The sequence below is a fragment of the Pleuronectes platessa genome, chromosome 14 (assembly GCF_947347685.1).
Source record: "Pleuronectes platessa chromosome 14, fPlePla1.1, whole genome shotgun sequence".
Taxonomy (NCBI): Eukaryota; Metazoa; Chordata; class Actinopteri; order Pleuronectiformes; family Pleuronectidae; genus Pleuronectes; species Pleuronectes platessa.
This window is the reverse complement of record NC_070639.1, coordinates 9,694,670-9,714,446: the sequence shown is the minus strand read 5'-3', so window position 1 is coordinate 9,714,446 and position 19,777 is coordinate 9,694,670. Positions and strand designations below refer to the sequence as shown.

The 19,777-nt window shown below is 41.1% G+C and overlaps 3 protein-coding genes across 5 annotated transcripts in view; 2 read left to right on the top strand and 1 right to left on the bottom strand.

Moving 5' to 3' along the window:
- The first annotated feature begins 323 nt into the window (after positions 1-323).
- otc (ornithine transcarbamylase) lies at positions 324-4,969 on the top strand. The gene is made up of 10 exons (XM_053440742.1): positions 324-525; positions 639-777; positions 880-961; positions 1,584-1,671; positions 1,892-2,045; positions 2,116-2,238; positions 3,079-3,132; positions 3,214-3,363; positions 3,908-4,045; positions 4,160-4,969. Exons 1-10 carry the CDS (start codon positions 443-445, stop codon positions 4,217-4,219), a joined length of 1,071 nt encoding a protein of 356 aa, XP_053296717.1. The 5' UTR covers positions 324-442; the 3' UTR covers positions 4,220-4,969.
- Positions 4,970-5,988: 1,019 nt separating this feature from the next.
- On the top strand, positions 5,989-16,103 carry gpr161a (G protein-coupled receptor 161a). Its single transcript, XM_053440741.1, has 6 exons — positions 5,989-6,400; positions 8,001-8,388; positions 10,241-10,962; positions 11,738-11,845; positions 12,941-13,066; positions 13,193-16,103. Exons 2-6 carry the CDS (start codon positions 8,045-8,047, stop codon positions 13,465-13,467), a joined length of 1,575 nt encoding a protein of 524 aa, XP_053296716.1. The 5' UTR covers positions 5,989-6,400; positions 8,001-8,044; the 3' UTR covers positions 13,468-16,103.
- dcaf6 (ddb1 and cul4 associated factor 6) overlaps positions 15,459-19,777 on the bottom strand; it is a 20,546-nt gene continuing 16,227 nt past the window's right edge. For 2 of the 3 annotated variants that reach the window (XM_053440736.1, XM_053440738.1), the window contains 8 exons: positions 19,491-19,591; positions 19,002-19,323; positions 18,776-18,817; positions 17,551-17,689; positions 17,216-17,372; positions 17,019-17,107; positions 16,591-16,696; positions 15,459-16,455 (listed from right to left, as the gene is read on the bottom strand). In XM_053440736.1, coding sequence (XP_053296711.1) covers positions 16,397-16,455; positions 16,591-16,696; positions 17,019-17,107; positions 17,216-17,372; positions 17,551-17,689; positions 18,776-18,817; positions 19,002-19,323; positions 19,491-19,591 — 1,015 coding nt within the window. In that variant the 3' untranslated portion in view covers positions 15,459-16,396. The remainder of the gene's footprint in view (positions 16,456-16,590; positions 16,697-17,018; positions 17,108-17,215; positions 17,373-17,550; positions 17,690-18,775; positions 18,818-19,001; positions 19,324-19,490; positions 19,592-19,777) is intronic. The other variant, XM_053440737.1, reaches the window with a different exon arrangement.

The following is a 19,777-nucleotide window of genomic DNA, read 5'->3' as shown; positions in this document are numbered from 1 at the left end:
ACACATTTTATTTGAAAACAGACAACAGAAAAACTGTTTTTGTTTGTTAAATAACCTGGTTTGGTTAGAAAAAAACTACAGAAAAGATGCCGAATTTGATTGAAAAGTTTAAAAAAAAAAAATCTTGCACACAAAGGAAAAAAAACACGGATTCAAGAAACGCAAACAACTCCAGTTCCCTACATGTTAAACTCCTGCACAAATGATGTATAATATGTAGAGACGTGTTCTCTGGGCAGGCTTTGGTTAATAATATTACATCATCAGTCCTGCAGCTCGAAGCCCCGCCTCCTCTCCTCCCCCTGCACTGACGTCAACAGCAGCCACGCTGTCGGTTGGCTGGTGATCCTCCGGCTGCATGTGGCTGAGAGGCAGTGAATCAATGCTGATGCAACTTTGAATCAAAACAAGCGCCTCCACAGAATTTGTATTTTGAGCTGAAATGTTTGTTAAACTATTTTCCGTCAACAGCCCAGTTTTCAAATGTCTGAAAACTTTGCACAGCCGCTCTGGACGCGGGCTTAGGTGAGAAGCTGCACATGCGTTATTTTGAACTTTCACGTTGGTTCAAAGTTATTCTGCTGTTAAAGTGCAGAGAACGTTTCATGCATTGTGATTTCATTTGTTCCTCTGCTCAGCTGTGGAGCTGCCTCCTTCGCCCCGGTGAGTTTGAAAGGTCGCAGTTGTCTCACTCTGAAAGATTTCAGCTCAGATGAGATCAAGAGGTTGTTGTGGGTGTCAGGAGATTTGAAACACAGGATCAAACATGAGAAACAGGTATGTTGCTGTTATAACCAAGGCTGTGTATTAATTTATCATTTTTTTAAAGTGTGTGCATCCTCTGTGTGAGTCACAAACTTAATATCATTTCTATTTTAGTATCTTCCTCTTCTGCAAGGAAAGTCCATTGCTATGATATTTGAGAAGAGGAGCACCAGAACAAGAATGTCCACAGAAACAGGTGCCTTGCTTTTATCTGCTCTGGTGTGTGCCATGTGGCTCAGTTAGACTCTTAGACATGAATGATAGTGGAGGTGGGTCATTGGAGGTAAAACTAATAAATGCACTGGACAGTTTTCCTTGGTTAAGTTCACACAAATGTCTATTATTACATTTATGTGCACGCTCGTAGAAGAATGTGACTTCCCACTGTTTGCTGGGCTCAAAGTTATTGTTGTATTGACATAATAGAACTGCTGAATGGACGACTTTCAGTACATCCCTGTAAAAAAGCCTCTGTGCAGCAGACATACACACACACACACACACACACACACACACACATTGCCTAATATGGGGACTCTATTCTTAACCGCGGTAACTACTTCCTTAACACTAACCTTAACTTAAACTTAACCAAAACCAAACCTAAAAACATGTCTTCACATTAAAATGTAATGATTTACGCTAGAGGTTTCGTCTCTAGTCTCAATAATGTAACTGTGTAAACAGATCTAGGTCCCCCACAACATGAGTGCATGAAAAATACCTGGACCACATCCACACACACTTGAGCTAAATCATCTAAATGTATTTTCAAGCTCTGTAGGCAAATTTAAGTTGTCTAAATATTATTATTGCAGGTTTTGCTCTGCTGGGTGGACACCCCTGTTTCCTCACCTCTCAGGACATCCACCTGGGCGTGAATGAGAGCAGTGCAGACACAGCCAGGTGAGTCTTAGAGTCAGGAGGTGAAATGGTCCCGATGGTCTCGAGCACTGTCCTCCTGTTCTTTATGATGCCATTTGAATTAGATTTAGATTTTGACATAGTCCAACCAGTGAACTTTTCTTTTTTGGTAACGATCCTTATTTTTGAAGTGACAGCGCCGTGTGTCTGATCTCGTAGATGAACCTCAGTCCCATGTTTAATATTTCATCCTCCTCCTCAGGGTTCTCTCAGGATTCTGTGATATTGTCTTGGCCCGAGTTTACAGTCACTCCACGTTAGAGGAGCTGGATAATGTTGCCTCGGTCCCCATCATCAACGGTCTCTCCGACCTCTACCACCCAATCCAAATCCTGGCCGACTTCCTCACTTTACAGGTATCTGACTCTTCACTTTACTCAATAAATGAAAATGATGTAGTGTTTTAAAATTACCTCTCTGCTACAGGAGCATTATGGGTCGCTCAGTGGATTAACAGTGAGCTGGATTGGAGACGGCAACAACGTCCTCCACTCCTTCATGATGACTGCAGCCAAACTGGGCGTTCATCTTAAGATTGCTACACCAAAGGTTTGTCTCGTTATACACAATCACAAGCATTTGTCTTCTCTTTGAGTCCACTTTTATCATTTCTGTTGGCAGATTGTCGTTTTCTAGTTAGCAGGTGTAGAGGCAGGCAGAGAACTGTCAGCGGCTCTTGGATGATTGAGAGAAAGGGCTTGGTTCGTCCCCAGCTCAGCCACAAGTCCAAGTGTGAAGAACCAAAAATGATCCAAAACTCGGGACACTTGTAGGAACTTATCATTATGGCAAAATGCCTTGAATTGTCCAACATTTGTGGTTAGGGATGTACAATACGTGGGACACTTGTAGGCACTTAACATTATAGCAAAAATGCCTAGAAATGTTCCGACTAATCAGAATGAGCCGTACACATCTAGCCACTTATCATTGAGGCAAAATGCTTGAAAAAATGTCCCACTCTTGGTGTTAGGAAGCACAATACTAGTGACACTTTTAGGCACTTTACATTAAAGCAAAATGCCTAGAAATGTCCCACACTAGTGGCTAAGGAAGTGCAATACTTGGGACACTTCTAGGCACTTATCATAGTAGCAAAATGCCTAGAAATGTCTCGACCAATCACAATGAGCCGGACACTTCTAGGCACTTATCATTGAAGCAAAATGCCTAGAAATGTCTTTTAGTCTTTTTTAGGCTTTTAGTCTTTAATGTTTCAACCTCGATCTTTGTTGGTTGCTCTGTTCTGAGCTATTTGCAATAAAAGATTTAATCCCATATAGTCTTGAGAGAGGAAATGCTTGAGGAACAAATCATTTAGCTTCTTTATCGCCATCTACATCAGCTTTTCTAACCAGATATTAACCTAAAACTCTATCTTCATAACAGGGGTATGAGCCAGAGAGGAGTGTTATTCAAGAGGCACAGAAACTCTGCAAAGAGGTGAGCTTGTCATTAGGCGCCACTCCTATAAACATACCTGAGGTCTGATAACATGAGCATGATGGTTTATTTTTGTCTCAGCACGGGACACAGCTTGTATTGACCTCTGACCCGATGGAGGCCGCACACGGCAGCAACGTTTTGGTGACTGACACCTGGGTCAGCATGGGACAGGAGGAGGAGAAGAAAAAGAGGCTGAAAGACTTTCATGGTTACCAGATTAAAATGAAGGTAAAATCGATTTGAGTACTTTTCATTCATATTTAAGGGAGAATCCAACCTCTTGACTTTTTCAGACTTTGTTTGGTACAGAACGCAGAAAGGGCCACCCACCAACATGCCTGTCGCTTAGGTGAAATAAGCAGGAGCCTGTTCCCACGCAACTGTACACACACTATCACTGAAAAACACCAACTATGTCTCAAACCGGCTCCTGTAAGAATAGATGACTCTAAACAAGGCAGTAGCATTTAACTGTGGGTTAAGTGTATGTTACTTTATTTATATGAACAAGGAACCAAGGTAAAAATTAAATCAGATGCACTTTTTATAAACAGAGAAAATTCTTTGCACGGTAGATTATCATATGAACAAAACTGCCTGGGTGATATTATCTGTAAAAGTGCACATAAAATGAATTGGTCAATACAAATACTGAATTTCTGTTACTGTCCAAAGGCACAAAAAAAAATTCTGTGAATAAAATAACTAGATGTGTAGGGATTGTAAACTGGTTCATACTTCATTAAGACCTTTGTATTTTGGGTCATTTCAGACAGGAAGTGTGGCCAAACCAGACTGGACCTTCCTACACTGTCTCCCCCGTAAAATGGAGGAGGTGGATGATGAGGTTTTCTACTCCTCCCGCTCCCTGGTCTTCACTGAGGCTGAGAACAGGAAGTGGACAATCATGGTGAGATGAAACGCAGGTTTCACAGGAACCTTGTGTGGGTTAAATTAGATCCTCTCAGTCGTTAACATCCTTCATGTTCATGGTATTCATCTGCATGTTTCTCTTCTCTCTCAGGGTCTGATGGTTTCTCTTCTGACTGACTACACTCCACAGATCCCCATGCCGAAGTTCTAACCTCAGGTTTTAACGTGGTGTTATAGTCCAACTGCAGGGGATTCTGCAGGACGAGACGATTTCTTGTTCACCATCTTAACACAAGATTAATGAGTTCAAAGTCGTTGTGTCAACATCTTTTTGATTTAGAGCAAAGATGGCATGGTTTGCCTGGCCCCGCTCCTCAATAGGAGACTGCGGCTGTCATGGTTTTCTGTTTACATTCTAAATTTACTGTGACTGAGCGCAATGATTGTGGCAAGTTTACAGCGGAAATGTAGCTTTTCAATGTGTGTTACTGAAAGAGATAAGATTAGCAACTTGTACACGTTAGGCCGAGCGTGATCATACCAAAACCATGTTTTTTACATATCTCAGCCAGTTTATGACAATTATAAACATTATGTTACTGCAGACTCATTTGCAGGATTGGATCCAATATAAAAGTATTGTTTATAACCGTAAGAAAATCTATTTATAGATTTTTAGTTAATTATTTTTTTGTCTCATGCATTAAACATGCCCAGATAGAAAGACCAAAATCCAAAATGTCAACATAAATAACAGATAATATTAAACAAATAATCCCTGCTGACTCACAGCAGCGGTATGGATAACATGTGATAATCATATATACAGTTGTTTATTGCTATACAAATGTTTTCACGTTTTAGCAAATGGAATAAAAAATGTTTAAAAAAACCTGGGCAATGTAGAAATATTGAAATAAATATTTAGTTTTTCAATAAATATCTCCAACCAGTGGTTCAATTTGTCGTCATGTCATTTTTGAGAGTGTAAATATCAGTTTTTTAATATTTTCTCTGACTTGTCCCTTAAGATTTGATGCAGAATCATGGGACAAAAAGAAAGAATACCAAACACTATAAATAATTTCAGTCCTTACAAACACTGCCAGAAGGCAAGAGCTGCCTTCGTTTCTTTTCCTTTCCAAATAATACATTTATTAATGAGGAGATTCATTCATAATGAAAATTTTAAGTCATTGAGTCAGACTGGGATCACATGAAGAGACGGCGGACACTGAGACAGTACAGACATCGAGGAAAAACTACTAAGAAACAAACCTAGTAACAGAGTGGCATCAAAGTAGAAACCTCAGGGCCACATGTGAGAGATCCCTCTCCCAGGACGGACAGAAGTGCGATAGATGCCGTATGGACCTGAAGACATCAAAAATATTAAAATATTTACAACATTGATAAGAGGAAACAGTTTTTAGCATAATGGAGAAGTATGTCAATATTTAAAGTATTTTTCATAAGAAAATGGAGGAGTTATTGCCGATAATAATAGAATATGTGAGAATATCAAGCAGTCTTGTTGTAATCAGTCCAGGATCAGCTGCCACCAAGAGTTATGAAATACACAAAACACAAGTAATGCAATAAAACACTAATACTGATCATAACATTTACATATTTGGGATTTACTGCAAGTCTGCTACATTACACTGCATCAATTTTACTTTGGAGCTTCTTATTCTATATATTATATCTATATTTTAAAAGCAGTATGATTTTATCTACATGCATGTGTTGTTACATAGATATTATAATGATATTACAATATTCATATTTATCAGCCTCAGATTCAGTGTCACCCTGGGTGCATCGGCTGGCAGACTGCGCCACCATATGGACGGAATCCGTCTTGCTTCCCTGCTTCTCATTGGCTGAAGGAGGATGACGCATTAGTGCGGGAAGCTTTGATCCACGTGGGTGGTCCTGCTGGAAAAAAACGAGGCTTCATTCACAAATATCAACAGATCGTCCCTAAAGACACATGTATACGTTTATATTGTTATTTCTGATATGAGATCAGACGCTTGGGCTTCACGTTGAACAAGAGGACGGATTAAATATCCTTTAAGAGGTTTTAAGCGCTTCTGAAGCTGTAGCGATGTAAAAACATGACACTATCTGAGCCGGAGGCTGAATAGGTGCTCAAGAAAACACGGCTGGACCACCCACACACCGGAGGAGGGGGGAGGAGGACGCCATTGCAGCCGCCGCTGGTCGAGTGTGATTCGGCTCCGATGTTTTCAGACTCCGTGGTGTCCCGGGTCCTGCAGAGACCCTCCAGCTCTCCGTCCCGGCGGGTCCCAGCGTGAAAGCAGAAGATGGAGGTTTTGTCGCCGCAGGGCCGAACATCTGGTGCCGCTGAGCCGAGCCCGAGCAGGTAAGAGCCGGGGGAGAAGTGGACGCGTTTCAGCGGCGGACAATGGGAGAAAGTTTTGAAGCTAACCCGGGCTAACTAACGGTTGACGTTTGAGCTAGCAATGTGTTCTCCCTCTTTTCTTCTTTCTACACTTTGATAAAGTTGATGTGTGTCTGGACTGAGATGTGGAGGAGGAAAACACCGCGTTTTAAAGTTTACTTTCACTCCCGGAGTTTTACTGTGAGCAGTTTGACTCTAACCGAGCTGAGAGATGCTAACAAATCCGCTGGAAAACAACGTAAACTAACGAGGCTAACGTGACAGTGTCAGGGTTTACAGCTTCACTACTTTGTTCTGAAACTGCGAACTTTTACTTCTAAAGGATTTATTCCTCCAGGCGCCAGCTCCACTTTTAAAGCTTGCAAAGAAGTAGCAGCTCAGTCTGGGTCCTGTTTTTGACTCAAAACCCGACGATGGTGATACATGTAAACTTGTGAACCTTCAGATATGGTTTTATAATATAAAAAAGTAGTCGACAAGTTGTTTTTTGGTGTCATGTATGTGATTTAATATCACTGGAGTTTTGATCACAGATTATTTGTTTCTGTCATTTTTCAAGCAAAAATGTCAAATATGCTCAGGCTGCAGATTTTGATATGTGACATTCTGCTGGTTTTCTTATTTTCAGGGTTTGTCAGACATGACCTGAGAAATCTGTTTACATTTCATAAACATGATGATTTATTGGGGAAGCGATGAAGTGATGATCACAATCGTCATTAGTTACAGCCCTTATATTATGTGATGACCTCATTATGATTACTAATGCATAAATATGTAAGAAACATTTAAATGTTGAATCTGGTTAACTTTGAGATAACTTAATACTTAAATGTAATGTTTGGCATTTGTTTAAACTTATAAATGAGCCTGAATTCAATCTTGGAGAAGAGCAGAAAATGCTATTTATCAAGTAAATGTAAATATATGCTTGTGTCCCTTTTTTCCACATGTTCTGTATAACTGGAAGAGTGAGTATGTGTGTATGTGTTAATAGGGGTGTCTTGTATTCCCCGGCCAAATGCGTTGACATGATACAGAAATAAGAAAGATGTGTGTGTAGTATGTATACTAACTCGGCTGTGGCTGAGGGCTAGAGCGGTCGTCCTCCAACCTGAAGGTCGGCAGTTCGATCCCCAGTCTGCCCATCTGCAAGCCGAAGTGTCCTTTGGCAAGATGCTGCACCCTGATTTGGCACTCATAGAACAACAAAGTGCTGCTAATAGGTGCACTGTATGAATGTGTGTGAATGGGTGAATGTCAAACTGTACTGTAAAGAGCTTTGAGTGATCATCAAGACCAGAAATGCGCCATATAAATATAAAAACATTACCAAAACCACTAGGTCATTTTCTATATAATAATAAAAACTGTAGGTCAATTTTTTATCTGCATAGAAACATACAGTATTGGGGAGTTTCAGTCATGTTGATGAAACAGGAAAGTTAAACTAAGTCTAGCAACAGATTTGTGATTTAAGGAGCCAAAACATGCAAACAGGAGTCTTTCCTGTCATTTCTCTTACCAGTTTTCCTTTTGTCCATGTCTTGTTCTTTAACAGTCTCCTACCATTCCTTCACCTGTCCGGTGGCCCAACCTCTCACCATGAACACCAGTAGGAACTGCACCGCAGCCGGCAATGGTGAGGGTCTGGCTGCCCTGGAGTCAGTCTCCATAGTGACCATCACGCTCCTCGCCTGCCTGGGGAACCTCCTGGTCGTGGTCACCCTTTATCGCAGGCCTTATCTGCTCACGCCCAGCAACAAGTTTGTGTTCAGCCTGACCCTGTCCAACCTGCTGCTGTCCACGCTGGTGCTGCCGTTCGTGGCCGTGAGCTCGGCCAAGAGGGAGTGGGTGTTCGGGGTGGTTTGGTGCAACTTCACCGCCCTGCTCTACCTGCTCATCAGCTCTGCCAGCATGCTCACCCTCGGGGCCATCGCCATTGACAGGTTGGTGCTGAGTTATGTTAAGTTGGATATTTTACACTTGACATCTACTGCACTTCTGTCCGTCCTGGGTGAGGGATCCCTCACATGTGGCTCTTTCTGAGGTTTCTACCTTCTTTCTACCCTGTTAAAGGTTTCTTTAGTAGTTTTTCCTTACCCTTGTTGACGGTTAAGGGCAGAGGATGTCACACCTTGTCAAAGCCTATGAGACAAATTGTGATTTGTGAATATGGGCTGTACAAAAACATTTGATTGATTGATTGAAAACAAGAGCCGGGGGCAACTGTGTCGACTGATAACAATTCTCATTACAAACTGCTCTAATTAAACGTGACGCATTATTCATGTTATCGGTTGTAAATGTTTGAGTTGTGCTTATTTAGATTCAGACTTCTTTAGTCGTTCAGAGAAAACAGTGGTTTGAGGTAAACAGAGGAGCGTTTGTGTGGTCAGAGTTCCCGTGCCTTTGATTACGACCGTTAACTCCCACCATAACCAGTGCAGCTGCATCAGATTGTTTTCCACAGCTTCCACGTGTCGGTGAGCGTGAGACAGGTTACTGCTGAGAAGGAATGTTTAACTTCCTTAATACACATTCTTATTTGTGCCACTGTAATTAAAACGAGTCTAATCACTGGAAACATGGCCCAACATTTGTTATAAGTGGAGCAGCCTTTTCATGGCCAAATAAAAACAGTTGCAAAGCATCTTGGCTGTACGTGTATATTCTATAGTTTAGCCCCTAAACGTAATTGATGATTACAGTTGGACACAAGTCTGGGGACGGCCGTAAAGTATTTATTGCGTAAATTTCTGAAAGGACATTTAGATTAATATTTTTCAAATGTTCATGCCAATGTTTCATTCCTTATGTAGCAGTAAGTTCCTTCACTGACTGACAAATTATTTAGCATAAGTTATATGTCATTTTTACATATTCTGTGAGCAACAAATCTGTTGTGGTAAATGCAAACTGCCTGTTTACCTCATTGTATATCAAAGCGTGTTTCTGCTGTAGTGGACTCGGAGAGAAACATGTGCATGCTCACTAACTCAATAAGTCTAGTTTTTTTCCCTTCAGCCTGCATCCTTGTAAATAAGATTAGTTAACAACCCACTTAGTTTACCATGGTATTTTCCTAGAGATTTTCCGAACTCAAGTGACAAGCATTAGACAGACTTACACATAGCAAGCTCAAATGTCCTCTGACGTGAATGCACCATTCATCCGTAGAGCCAGGGTTATTTCAATTCAAAATAAAAGTGACAGTTGAAACTGCGTACAGGTACATCGCTATTCAGTACTAATATTAAGCTTGATGATTTGTTTTTGAACATTCTTAAGAAATGAGACTGTTATTCAAGGTTTAATCTTATTTATTCTAATTTACAATTAATCAAATAAAATATGTAATTGTATTGTTTAAATAGTGTATCTTGTAAAAAAAAAAACTAAAACGCCTAAACATGTCTTGATACAGGTTTTCAATTTGAAATTTGTGATTTTTTTTTTCTCTTCCTTCTGTTTCCCTCAGTGTGATTTTGCACTCTATGATGACAAATTACTGTATTACAACTGTATTGCAAGTTACTTAGCCCTCCTGTTAATGTTCTCTGAAACATACAATCCCTACTGTTCTCACTGCTGTTCTAATTACCACAAGAACCTCGGGTGATACAGTACATGCTTTTGTTCTCTGTTTCTCCTCTGTTTCAGCTTTTCAGAAATCATTGTTGAAAGGGAAAGTGCAGCCTTGTGTTCCTGTTTCACACGTTCAGATCAGTTCCTTGATAAAAGGGGTTGAGTCTCCCTACTTGGTGCTTTCCTTACTAGTTTCCTCTTTTGTCGGGACAGGTACTACGCAGTGCTCTACCCGATGATCTACCCCATGAAGATCACAGGAAACCGGGCCGCCGTGGTCATCGCCTACGTGTGGTTACACTCTCTGATTGGCTGTGTGCCTCCTCTGTTCGGCTGGTCTTCCTTCGAGTTTGACTGCTACAAGTGGACCTGCGTTGCGTCTTGGCACAGAGAGCCGAGCTACACAGCCTTCTGGGTCAGCTGGTGCATCCTCCCACCATTGATCGTAATGCTGGCCTGCTACGGTGTCATTTTCCGCGTTGCCCGCATGAAAGCTCGTAAAGTCCACTGCGGCACAGTCGTGGTGAGTCAGGACGACTCGAATGGAGCTCAGAAGAACGGACGCAAGAACTCCAGCACCTCAAATTCCTCTAGTGGGAGCCGGCGGAGCCTTGTGTACGCAGGGAGCCAATTCAAGGCCTTTGTCACCATTTTAGTGGTGATAGGCGCCTTCCTGGTGACGTGGGGGCCGTATGTCAGTGTGGTGTGCACCGAGGCTCTGTGGGGACAGGGGAGTGTATCTCAGGGGCTGGAGACTCTGGTCGCATGGCTTTCCTTTTGCAGCGCCGCGTGCCACCCACTCATCTATGGTTTGTGGAATAAAACGGTGAGAAAGGAGCTGCTGGGGATGTTCTTTGGAGACCGCTACTACAGAGAGTCATTTGCTACTCGGCATAGGACGTCCCGACTCTTCAGCATCTCCAATAGAATCACAGGTGGGAGAGTTTCCTGGGCAGCTCAGTATGAATGAGGAAGTTGGTGGATTTCTGTATTTTGGATTTCTGACTTTTTTTATGGTAACCGTTCAGGTTGTAAGATTCAGGTGAAAGGCAGAAATTACAGATAAAATAATCCTAGTGATGTTTTCACTAGTATGTAATTGTATTACCCATTATATTTAAATACTTTATAGTTACATCGGGGCCGGGTCCTCTCTAGTGAGGCCGCCATGTTTTTTACATTAACCCAGACTGGACAAACTAAACACTTTTTATGACAATTGAAGCCTGCCACCGCTTCTCATTCACCTTGAGAGTACGGTGAGGGGTATTCAGCTGCAACATACAACTTCACTAGATGTCACTAAATTCGACATGCTGAACCTTTAATTTGTCATATTTGACTAAATGTGGTTAAAAATGTTTACACATACAAAGAGTTTGAATCTGGTTTCTAGTTGCGGTCATTGTGTGTTGTGTACACACCAAACCAAAACAATGTACAGTTAAACAAAATTATTTTTATAAAATATTATATTTTTCAATGAATTTGTAGTGGAAGGTGTCAGAACAATATATAGCATTTGATGAATTTTGTCAAGAATATATTAGATTGGTAATGAATGCAATGATTAACTTGAATACATTCAGGATAATTTAATGTATTATATTCATGTATAACGTTTTGTGTTGTGGTGTTGTTCTTTATTTGACGTATTTTATGTGATGTATATTATTTTCGTATGATAAGAGTTTACTTGTGCCCTTTCAGACTTGGGTATGTCTCCACACCTGACGGCCATGTTTGCTGGTGGAGGGCATCTGTTGGCCCCTGGTAGCAGCACAGGAGATACCGGCTTCAGTTTCACTCAGGACTCGTGTAAGTTTGCAATCTGGAAGCAGCGGGATTAAAAAAAACAAGTCCCCCCCCCCCCCCCCCCACGCCATTCGTTATTCTAATTTTACTTTATGCATCTGTGATAAGCTCCCCCTTTTCCTTTGTGTATTATATTGTGAAATGTGTGCATTAACAACACACTTCAAATACACCATATTGATTCTGATGTTACATGTGATACAGTCAACACAACATCTGATTTCAAGGCTGGATGACAAATTAATGACATTCTGAGAATCTTCTGCCAACATGTAATTTGCTGTGACTAGACGATTATCTAAATAGAAAACATACCTACAACCACTGTTCAATAAACTCACATACCTCACAAGTACACGTGAAGGACATACTAATCAAATACCAGTGTGATTGGAAAATATGTTAGTGGCTCTTTTTTGTGGGGTTGACTTTGCTTAAATATCTTGACCATACAATCAAAAAAATTCTAAGATTTCTCCATCTGTAAACAATGTTTTCACATGGCCACAAACTCAGCTACAGCTGCAACTCACTATGATTCATTTGTATTCATTCAGTGTACTATAAACTGCCCCAAAACAATTCAGACTTTAAAAATATTTAATTTTCATTTGTATAAAGCAGAGAAACTGGAATAAATAATTTTGAGACCACAACCCTCTGTCGTCCAGTGATAGTTCATATTATAAATTTACTGAGTTGTCATTTGGTCAATGACTGTTGATGGTTATTACCAGTGGAAGTTGGATGTTTCCCAACATACGTTTCATTCATGCCATTAAATTGTGTCTATTCTACTTAAGAAAACTCTATAGTTGATCCTTACTATATAAAAAAGAGACAATGTTATAAACATGAGGTGTGAAATGTCGTAACAAGGTCTTACTCACCATATTGCGTCATACTCCCTCAGCTTTGTTACCACAGGCTCCACATTCCTGTGTCACAGCTCATCTTTTCATTTGAGGATGACATAAATAAGACAAGTGATGTAAAGTGTAGACACTTTTCTGTCCTTTTCTGGCTAATTTATAAGGGTTTTAATTATTTGTAAAGTTTTTCTTTCCATGAACAAGGTTTTTGGTTTCCCCCCCACAGGCACAGACGTGATGCTGCTGGATGACTTCTCTGTTGACGGCACCTCCCAACAACAGCAGCACGGGAATCTATCCGGAAAGAGGAGGAGCTCGGTCACCTTTGAAGACCAGGTGGAGCAATCCAAAGGTATCTGTCATTTCCTCTCTTTCCCCAAAGATAAGACAGGGGGGTTAATGTCGCATTCACGGAGGATTTGCTAAATAAATAAAGATTAGTCAACAAATAATTCAGTATCTACACTTTTCTCCACAGCTGACGTCAACGCGTCCTCGGCCCAAGTCCACGCAGAGGAGCACAAATCTCTCGACACCTTTGCCTCCTGCCTTGCGATGGCCATAGAGAGCGATGCTAAGCTCACTCTGTTTGGCGAGGGTCTGGCTCTGCCTGGGGGATTGTTTGTGACGAGGGCGGTGCCGAGACCTAGATACTTAGACGGTCAGAGACTGAGGCTGGAGAGTATCGATGAAGGGATTGTCAAAGACGACAGAGATGAAGAAGAGCAGGACATAGAGGAGAAACCAGTCTGAAAGATGCGGCTCGTCTGGTAACTTGTCGGACATCCTTCGACCATACTCAGTTTATCCCCGGTGAACTGTGCTGGTTTCACACCCTCGATGCTATCATGTGACCTGTCCGAGCGGAGCCTGTCCTGCTCTGTGGTACACATGATGAAGTCTCGTGACACATAGGTACACCATACTTGAAATGATAAGGCAGAGGTACATTTCCACTTGGTCTGACCACACACAGTGCTCACCAGCAGTTTCTTTCCAAGCTTTTACACAGATTCATGTCATCAAATAAGTACGGTCACCTGAATGGTCTCGTGTAGTAAATCGTTCACTACATGTTATTGTTGTTCCTCAGAATCAAAAGGAACGGATGCGACATCAGGGCTGAGCTTTATGAAACAATATTCACTTCTATCTTCACAACACTGTTATCAGACCCCTTTAAAACTTTAACCCAAATACATAAAGACATGTTTTGAGCTCAGTTTGTCTGTTGTGTAGAAACAGATTTAGAGCCAAGTTGTGTTTGTACTTCACATTAGTAGTTCACATACACATTATGTATGACAATAACTTGATGATCAGGGGCATTGAAGGGGTTACAACTCAGGTTTTTTCAACATCAATTCTATATCTGCAGATTATTTACATGATTGAATATTTATTTGTCTATAAAATGACAGAAAACTGGAGTAAATTCCTGTTATAACCAACTCTCTATAACCCATAGACTTTCAGTTTATTAGCATTTCCCCAAAAAGTTGAAAGGATCGTATTTTTAGTTGTTGCCTAGATAATTAAAACGGTGGTGTGAATACAGAATGAGTTGTAATAGAAACGGATGAAGTGTGTGTGGAGATACATCAGTGATCACAGTGTATCTTTGTACTGCTCGGCCCTGAGCCTCACCATATCAACACAATCTGTGGCCCAATATCTCTAGTATTAGTAAAGTATATAAAGTGTGTTGCTTGTTGTGTAGATACCTGCAGGGACAGTCCCGACATTTCATGCTTATCTGCTTCAGACGACTGTGGACGTACCACAGTGATTGCACTTGAACACGTGGCATGTGCTCGTTCCCACAGAACCACTCTAGTGTCGTGTCGGAGGACGAGGTGATTATAACTGTTAAGTCGGCGTTTTCATATGTAAAGCAGAATAATAGCCAAACCAAATGAGGTAAGAGAACAGGATAATGAGATTGTAATATTAATGGAATCACATTAGCCCATGTTTCATTATGTCGTGGACCTACTGGGCGACAATGTCAGAAATAAGTGACTGTATTTTCCTTTATTGGTCATTAAGTCAACTCACTGAAAAATAAATTTAATTCATTGTTGAATCAGAGGACAAGTAAAGTCTTAATGAAAAGTAAAGGTCTTTAACTACAAAGTGTTTTTCTTGTTATCTAGTACATGTACATTTACCTCAGTTTCTACACTCCATCCTTTCCTTCACTGTCATTAAAGAACTTCTGAGATTTATGAGTAGAGCACGTCTTTGGTGCTTCAGTCTTACCTCGTATTTTCGTACTATGTTGCACAGGTACTACTTTTGTAAGAAAAAGCTGTTAACCTGAGAAGTGATGTAACCGTTTGAGTTTTACTATACAGAAAGTATTAATACCCATATTTGCATTAAAATTTCGTATCAAGATTCTTATATTAAAAGGTTTTTTTAACTTAAAAATGTCGTCCTTATTACGAGCTGCTGGGATTTGAAATCGTTACCACGTCTGCAATTCAACTAGTTCAGAAGGTTTTAAAACTCTTAAATTCAATTAAAGATTATTTTTGTCTTGCCCATCAAGCAGGATTTCTAATTTAACATTTTAGTGATATTGACGGATGAACTTTGTTTTCTGTAGTTTCTTATACCTTGGGAACTCTGTATATGTGGACTTTACCACTTCAGAAATCTAATGTGCAAAAATAGAAGCTTTTTAATTAAAGCTACATTTCATTGATAGATTTTTTTATAGTCGACATTAACCCAAAATCTTTAAGAAGCCATTTCGCTTTATTTTTTTCCAAATGTTGTAAAAGATAATAATTTAGTAACAACCCTTTGAGAAGAAACAACAGCGTATTAGAGCCACTTAAAAAGGAAAACAAATCTGAGATAGAGAACAAGGTCGTAATATTGCTAGAATAGTCTAAATTTTACGAGAATTAAGTCATAATATTTTATTCATAATTAGGAATGCTGTAATCGATTTTTCATCTGCGTCTATCAGATTTTTTTTTATACCAAAACTTTGAAGGCATAAAACTCGAGCACAGGTTAAACCTGCTTGTAATTTCCTTGAAATTTGTTATTTATCCTTGTAATATTTTGCCTTGTATACTATAGACTATATTATGACTTGTTTCTCATTTAAATATATTATTTTAATATATCACTCGAAATTTATATTTTCTTCTTAAATATGGCCCTAATACTCCGTCATAGAGATCCACAGCTTTTTTTCTTATTTTTTTCTCTTAAACAACAAATTTTTTACATTTTTCAAAATGTGTTTTACTGAAACTCCTTGTTCACATGCGTAACTGCCGCAGCATCACATCAACATCTCTTAGCTTTGTGCCACAAATTCAAAATGTCACACGTTAACACTGATCAAAGTTCACTCTCTCCTAACAAAATATTGCACTTTACATCCTCTCACACCAGTCGCCGTAATTCTCACACATAATATATATATATATATATACTGTATATACTGACGTCCTTTCCTTTTGCATTCACACAGTTTATCCTCGTACAGAAACATCAGTAAGAAAGTGATCTTAAAAAAACACAAGGGGGCCAAGAAATTGTACTAATTTCCGAAAGGAAGTATTCTACACTATACTTGTACAAATCAGTTTTTTTTTTGTTTTCAAGTGCTATACAGCAAGAAGAAATGATGTTTTCTGTAAAATAAAATCCCAGCAGGCTACTGCTCTTCCTCGTTTTCCTGACCCGAACCTTCAGAGCGGTCGCCCTCTAGTCGATCTACAGGACAGAAAAGGCACAAAAACAAGACATTTAGAATAAATAAGAAGATAAAAGTTTCTGTGGTCGGACATGAATATGCACAAATATTCCAGTGACTTGCAAGAAGTTTAAAAAACATAGCTCTGAGTGTACCTGATCGGATGTGGTTCAGAGAGGCCAACATCCGTAGCATGAAAGAGGCCGGGACTGTGATTGTGTTTCTCGTTTCTTCTAACATCAGCTCGTTCCGAGTTATGACCTTAAAAGAGAAGGAGCACGACAACAGAAAAGAGGTGTGTCAATAAGAGTGAGGAGCCACTTCGATTGGGCGGACGACAGGGAGTGTTTGGAGGGAATATCTAAAGACAATCCCGGACAATACGCTTAGCAGAACGGCCTCCGACACTTAGCTCCTCGTGCAGCTACAACAAATAACCACGGTTCTGAAGAACTGGCTGCTTTATGAGACACGTTTTAGTGTTTATGTTAACATGCACCGGGAATCGTATAGCTAAACCTAGAGAGGAATCTGGCACAGGGCAGGGTTTCCACTTCAGACTGATATCGGTGATCTCCTGTACCTCATTAGCGAGGACTCTGTTGAATGATGGCGAAACTTCCAGCGGCGACCACACCTTGATGTCGTAGTCTATCCCTGAAGAAGCGAGAACTGAAACAGACAAGAAAATGAAACGGTTAACGCCGTGGTCCACGTCATGGCGTCACCTTTAGGTTTTTAGACAGGATGATGAAAGTGTGAGGCTGGGGCTGGACTCACTGGGGTCGTAGGGGTGCGGCTGCAGGCAGTTGACCACGTGGTTGTCGGCTTCGAGCAGCATCAGGTGCTCGGCCGTGTGTCTGTCCCAGATGAAGATGTGGCCGCAGTCGGAGCCGCTCATCACAAAGTTGTTGCCCCAGAAACACGACTCCTTTATCTGCGCATAAAGAAAATGAAGGAAGTTCTGACTAAAATATTAAAATACACTTTTGCATTTACTAATTTCTGAACTAGCAAATTTTTTCTACAAAAAGTTGAAGTCCTGCTTTGAGAGGATTTTTCACAAGGTCTCCAAGCTCTTCTAACTAATGTGATACAAGTGGCCTGAGGTGTACCATTGTCCTGGAGTTGCGGTGGCCCTTGTAGACCATCTTGACCGAGGGTCTCCTGATGTTCTGGGTCTCGCTCTCCTCCATCTCCCTTCTTTCTTTCCTCCTGCGAAACAGCTCCTGGATGCGAGCTGCTGCCGAGCGTCTGGCGAACACAACAATAAAAAAAAAAAACATGTGTAAATATAAAGCCCACAGAAGAAGACCAGACGCCCCACATGCTGTCGCTGATGCTCATGAACGCCATGCTTTGAATTGATGCGGGATTTTTCGAAACCAGTAACAAGCTATTTTAAACTTGGAAGCAGCCACTTTAAAAAGAAAAATCACTTGCTTGCTCTGTCACAGCTGAATTAAGCCATTAAACGTGTTGTGCAAAAGTGCTGTCCACTCACTACACGACAACAGTGTGACTGAATGTGCATCACGTGGTTTTTCAAAGATGTCCGACTGGGGAAAATTTAAAACAGTGCTTCGGCTCCTTTTCACCAGGATGTCATGCACTCACACAGATTCGTTATTCACGCCTCATTCCTAACTTCTCTCCAGTGTAACATCTTCAAAATGCTCACACCGTGTTCAGAGTCAGTACTGACATGCACAACACTCTGTTAACTGTGTGTTTGTTAGTGTGAGGGAAACGATCAGACCAACACAAAAACCTTTCTCTTCATTCTACACAGTGTTGAGTTTTAAAGCGGCAGGTCACAGACATAGACTGTGTGTAAAGATGGACGACTTGACAGCGGCCCAAAAGTGAACCCAAATTATCTCTATCGCCCCCAGGTGGCTGGCAGCGTGGACCAACCCAATGAGTTAAAATACCGGTAAAAGGAAATGTTTCTTAAAGATAGTTTCTGTCATGTCAGGCGTTTATCACACTAATGTATGTCCAAATTTAAACAAATTATGTAAGTCTGGTTAAGTAGTTATTTGATGTTTAAAGTTGGGGGAAATGCCATGAGGGACAGCTGAGACTGATTCATGATTGGTCCAGAATGTGAATTGGAGGGACCTCCATAGTTTGGCTCTATCCCCCCCATTGCTACTGCACAGACTCTGGCTCCAAATAACATTGATAGCTCAAGATGGCAGCGTTTGCATCCGGGTTACTTCAGCTTGTTTTTGGACAACAGGAGGAAGTGGAGGCTTGTCGTCCATCTATATAAACAGTCTATGGTCACACACCTGACAGGTTAGATGCTTTGAGCTGCCAGTGCAAACATTTTACCTGATCATCCTATCTCCTACTGCAGATCCTCTGGTACTAAGTCTATATTTGTAGTAAAACAGTCAATTGCATGGTATTACAAAAAAATAAAAATAAGCAGATTACCAACTGTTAAAAAGTGAGCAGCATTTAGATCTAAGAGAAAATCATCTGACATCAACGCCATAAGGTTGTTTTCCTGCTCATAAAATATGAAGAAACGAGAGAGACATTTTGTTTGACGTACCTCTGTCCCTGTCCTCTGAGCCTCGTTGACGGGATGAGGATGGGATCGTCATCGCTGTCATCAGAGTCCTGGTTGCCCCGTGCGGGCTGACTCTGGCCCTCCCACTCTGATGGGAGCGGGCCGCATTGGCCCTCCCCGGTGGGCTCCGCCCTCCTGCAGCCTCCCGATGTGTCCTCCGCACCCTCCGGCTGACTCCTCTCCGTGCTGTCCCCCTGAGAGGAGCCCTCTGCCGCAGCCGGAGGCGTCGAGCTGCAGGAGGCGTCACACGGTGGCTCTGCAGAGGCGGCCGGCAAACTCTGCTGCCTCAAGGGCTCAGAGGGAACTGAGGGGGAAAGATATTATAATAAATTTCGTTTCTATTTTTACTCCTTAATTGGATTTGGCTCGTTTTGCTGTTTTCTAGTGTCACAATAGCCTTGTTTGTATAATACAATTAAGTAATAAAAAAAAAAAAATACTTAAAAAAAAAAGCTGGACGAGACAACTCACTTTGCCCTGATGCTGAACTCTCCGTGGACACACTCGCTCTGCTCTGTGCAGCCTCAGATGTTTTGCGAGCTCCGCTGCCCATAGTGCCAGAAGTGCTGCTCCTGTAGGAGAAAAACCAGTGATTGAGTCCCTCAAGCTTATAATGTGTTTTCAACTGTTCCTCCATAAAAAAACTTCTAACAAGATCGATGTTGCATCTATATCTACAACATTTGTGTCAATTGTTACATACAGAACATTCAGAGAGGGAAGGTTTTTGTAAATCAAGGAAACATCACTGAATGGAG

Coding starts and splice junctions, on each gene's coding strand:
- otc (XM_053440742.1), top strand. CDS start 443: ATGTTTGTTAAACTATTTTCCGTCAACAGCCCAGTTTTCAAATGTCTG. Junction 3,133..3,213: donor CACAGAAACTCTGCAAAGAG/GTGAGCTTGTCA, acceptor TTTTTGTCTCAG/CACGGGACACAGCTTGTATT. Junction 4,046..4,159: donor ACAGGAAGTGGACAATCATG/GTGAGATGAAAC, acceptor CTTCTCTCTCAG/GGTCTGATGGTTTCTCTTCT.
- gpr161a (XM_053440741.1), top strand. CDS start 8,045: ATGAACACCAGTAGGAACTGCACCGCAGCCGGCAATGGTGAGGGTCTG. Junction 11,846..12,940: donor CAGTTTCACTCAGGACTCGT/GTAAGTTTGCAA, acceptor TCCCCCCCACAG/GCACAGACGTGATGCTGCTG. Junction 13,067..13,192: donor CCAGGTGGAGCAATCCAAAG/GTATCTGTCATT, acceptor TTTTCTCCACAG/CTGACGTCAACGCGTCCTCG.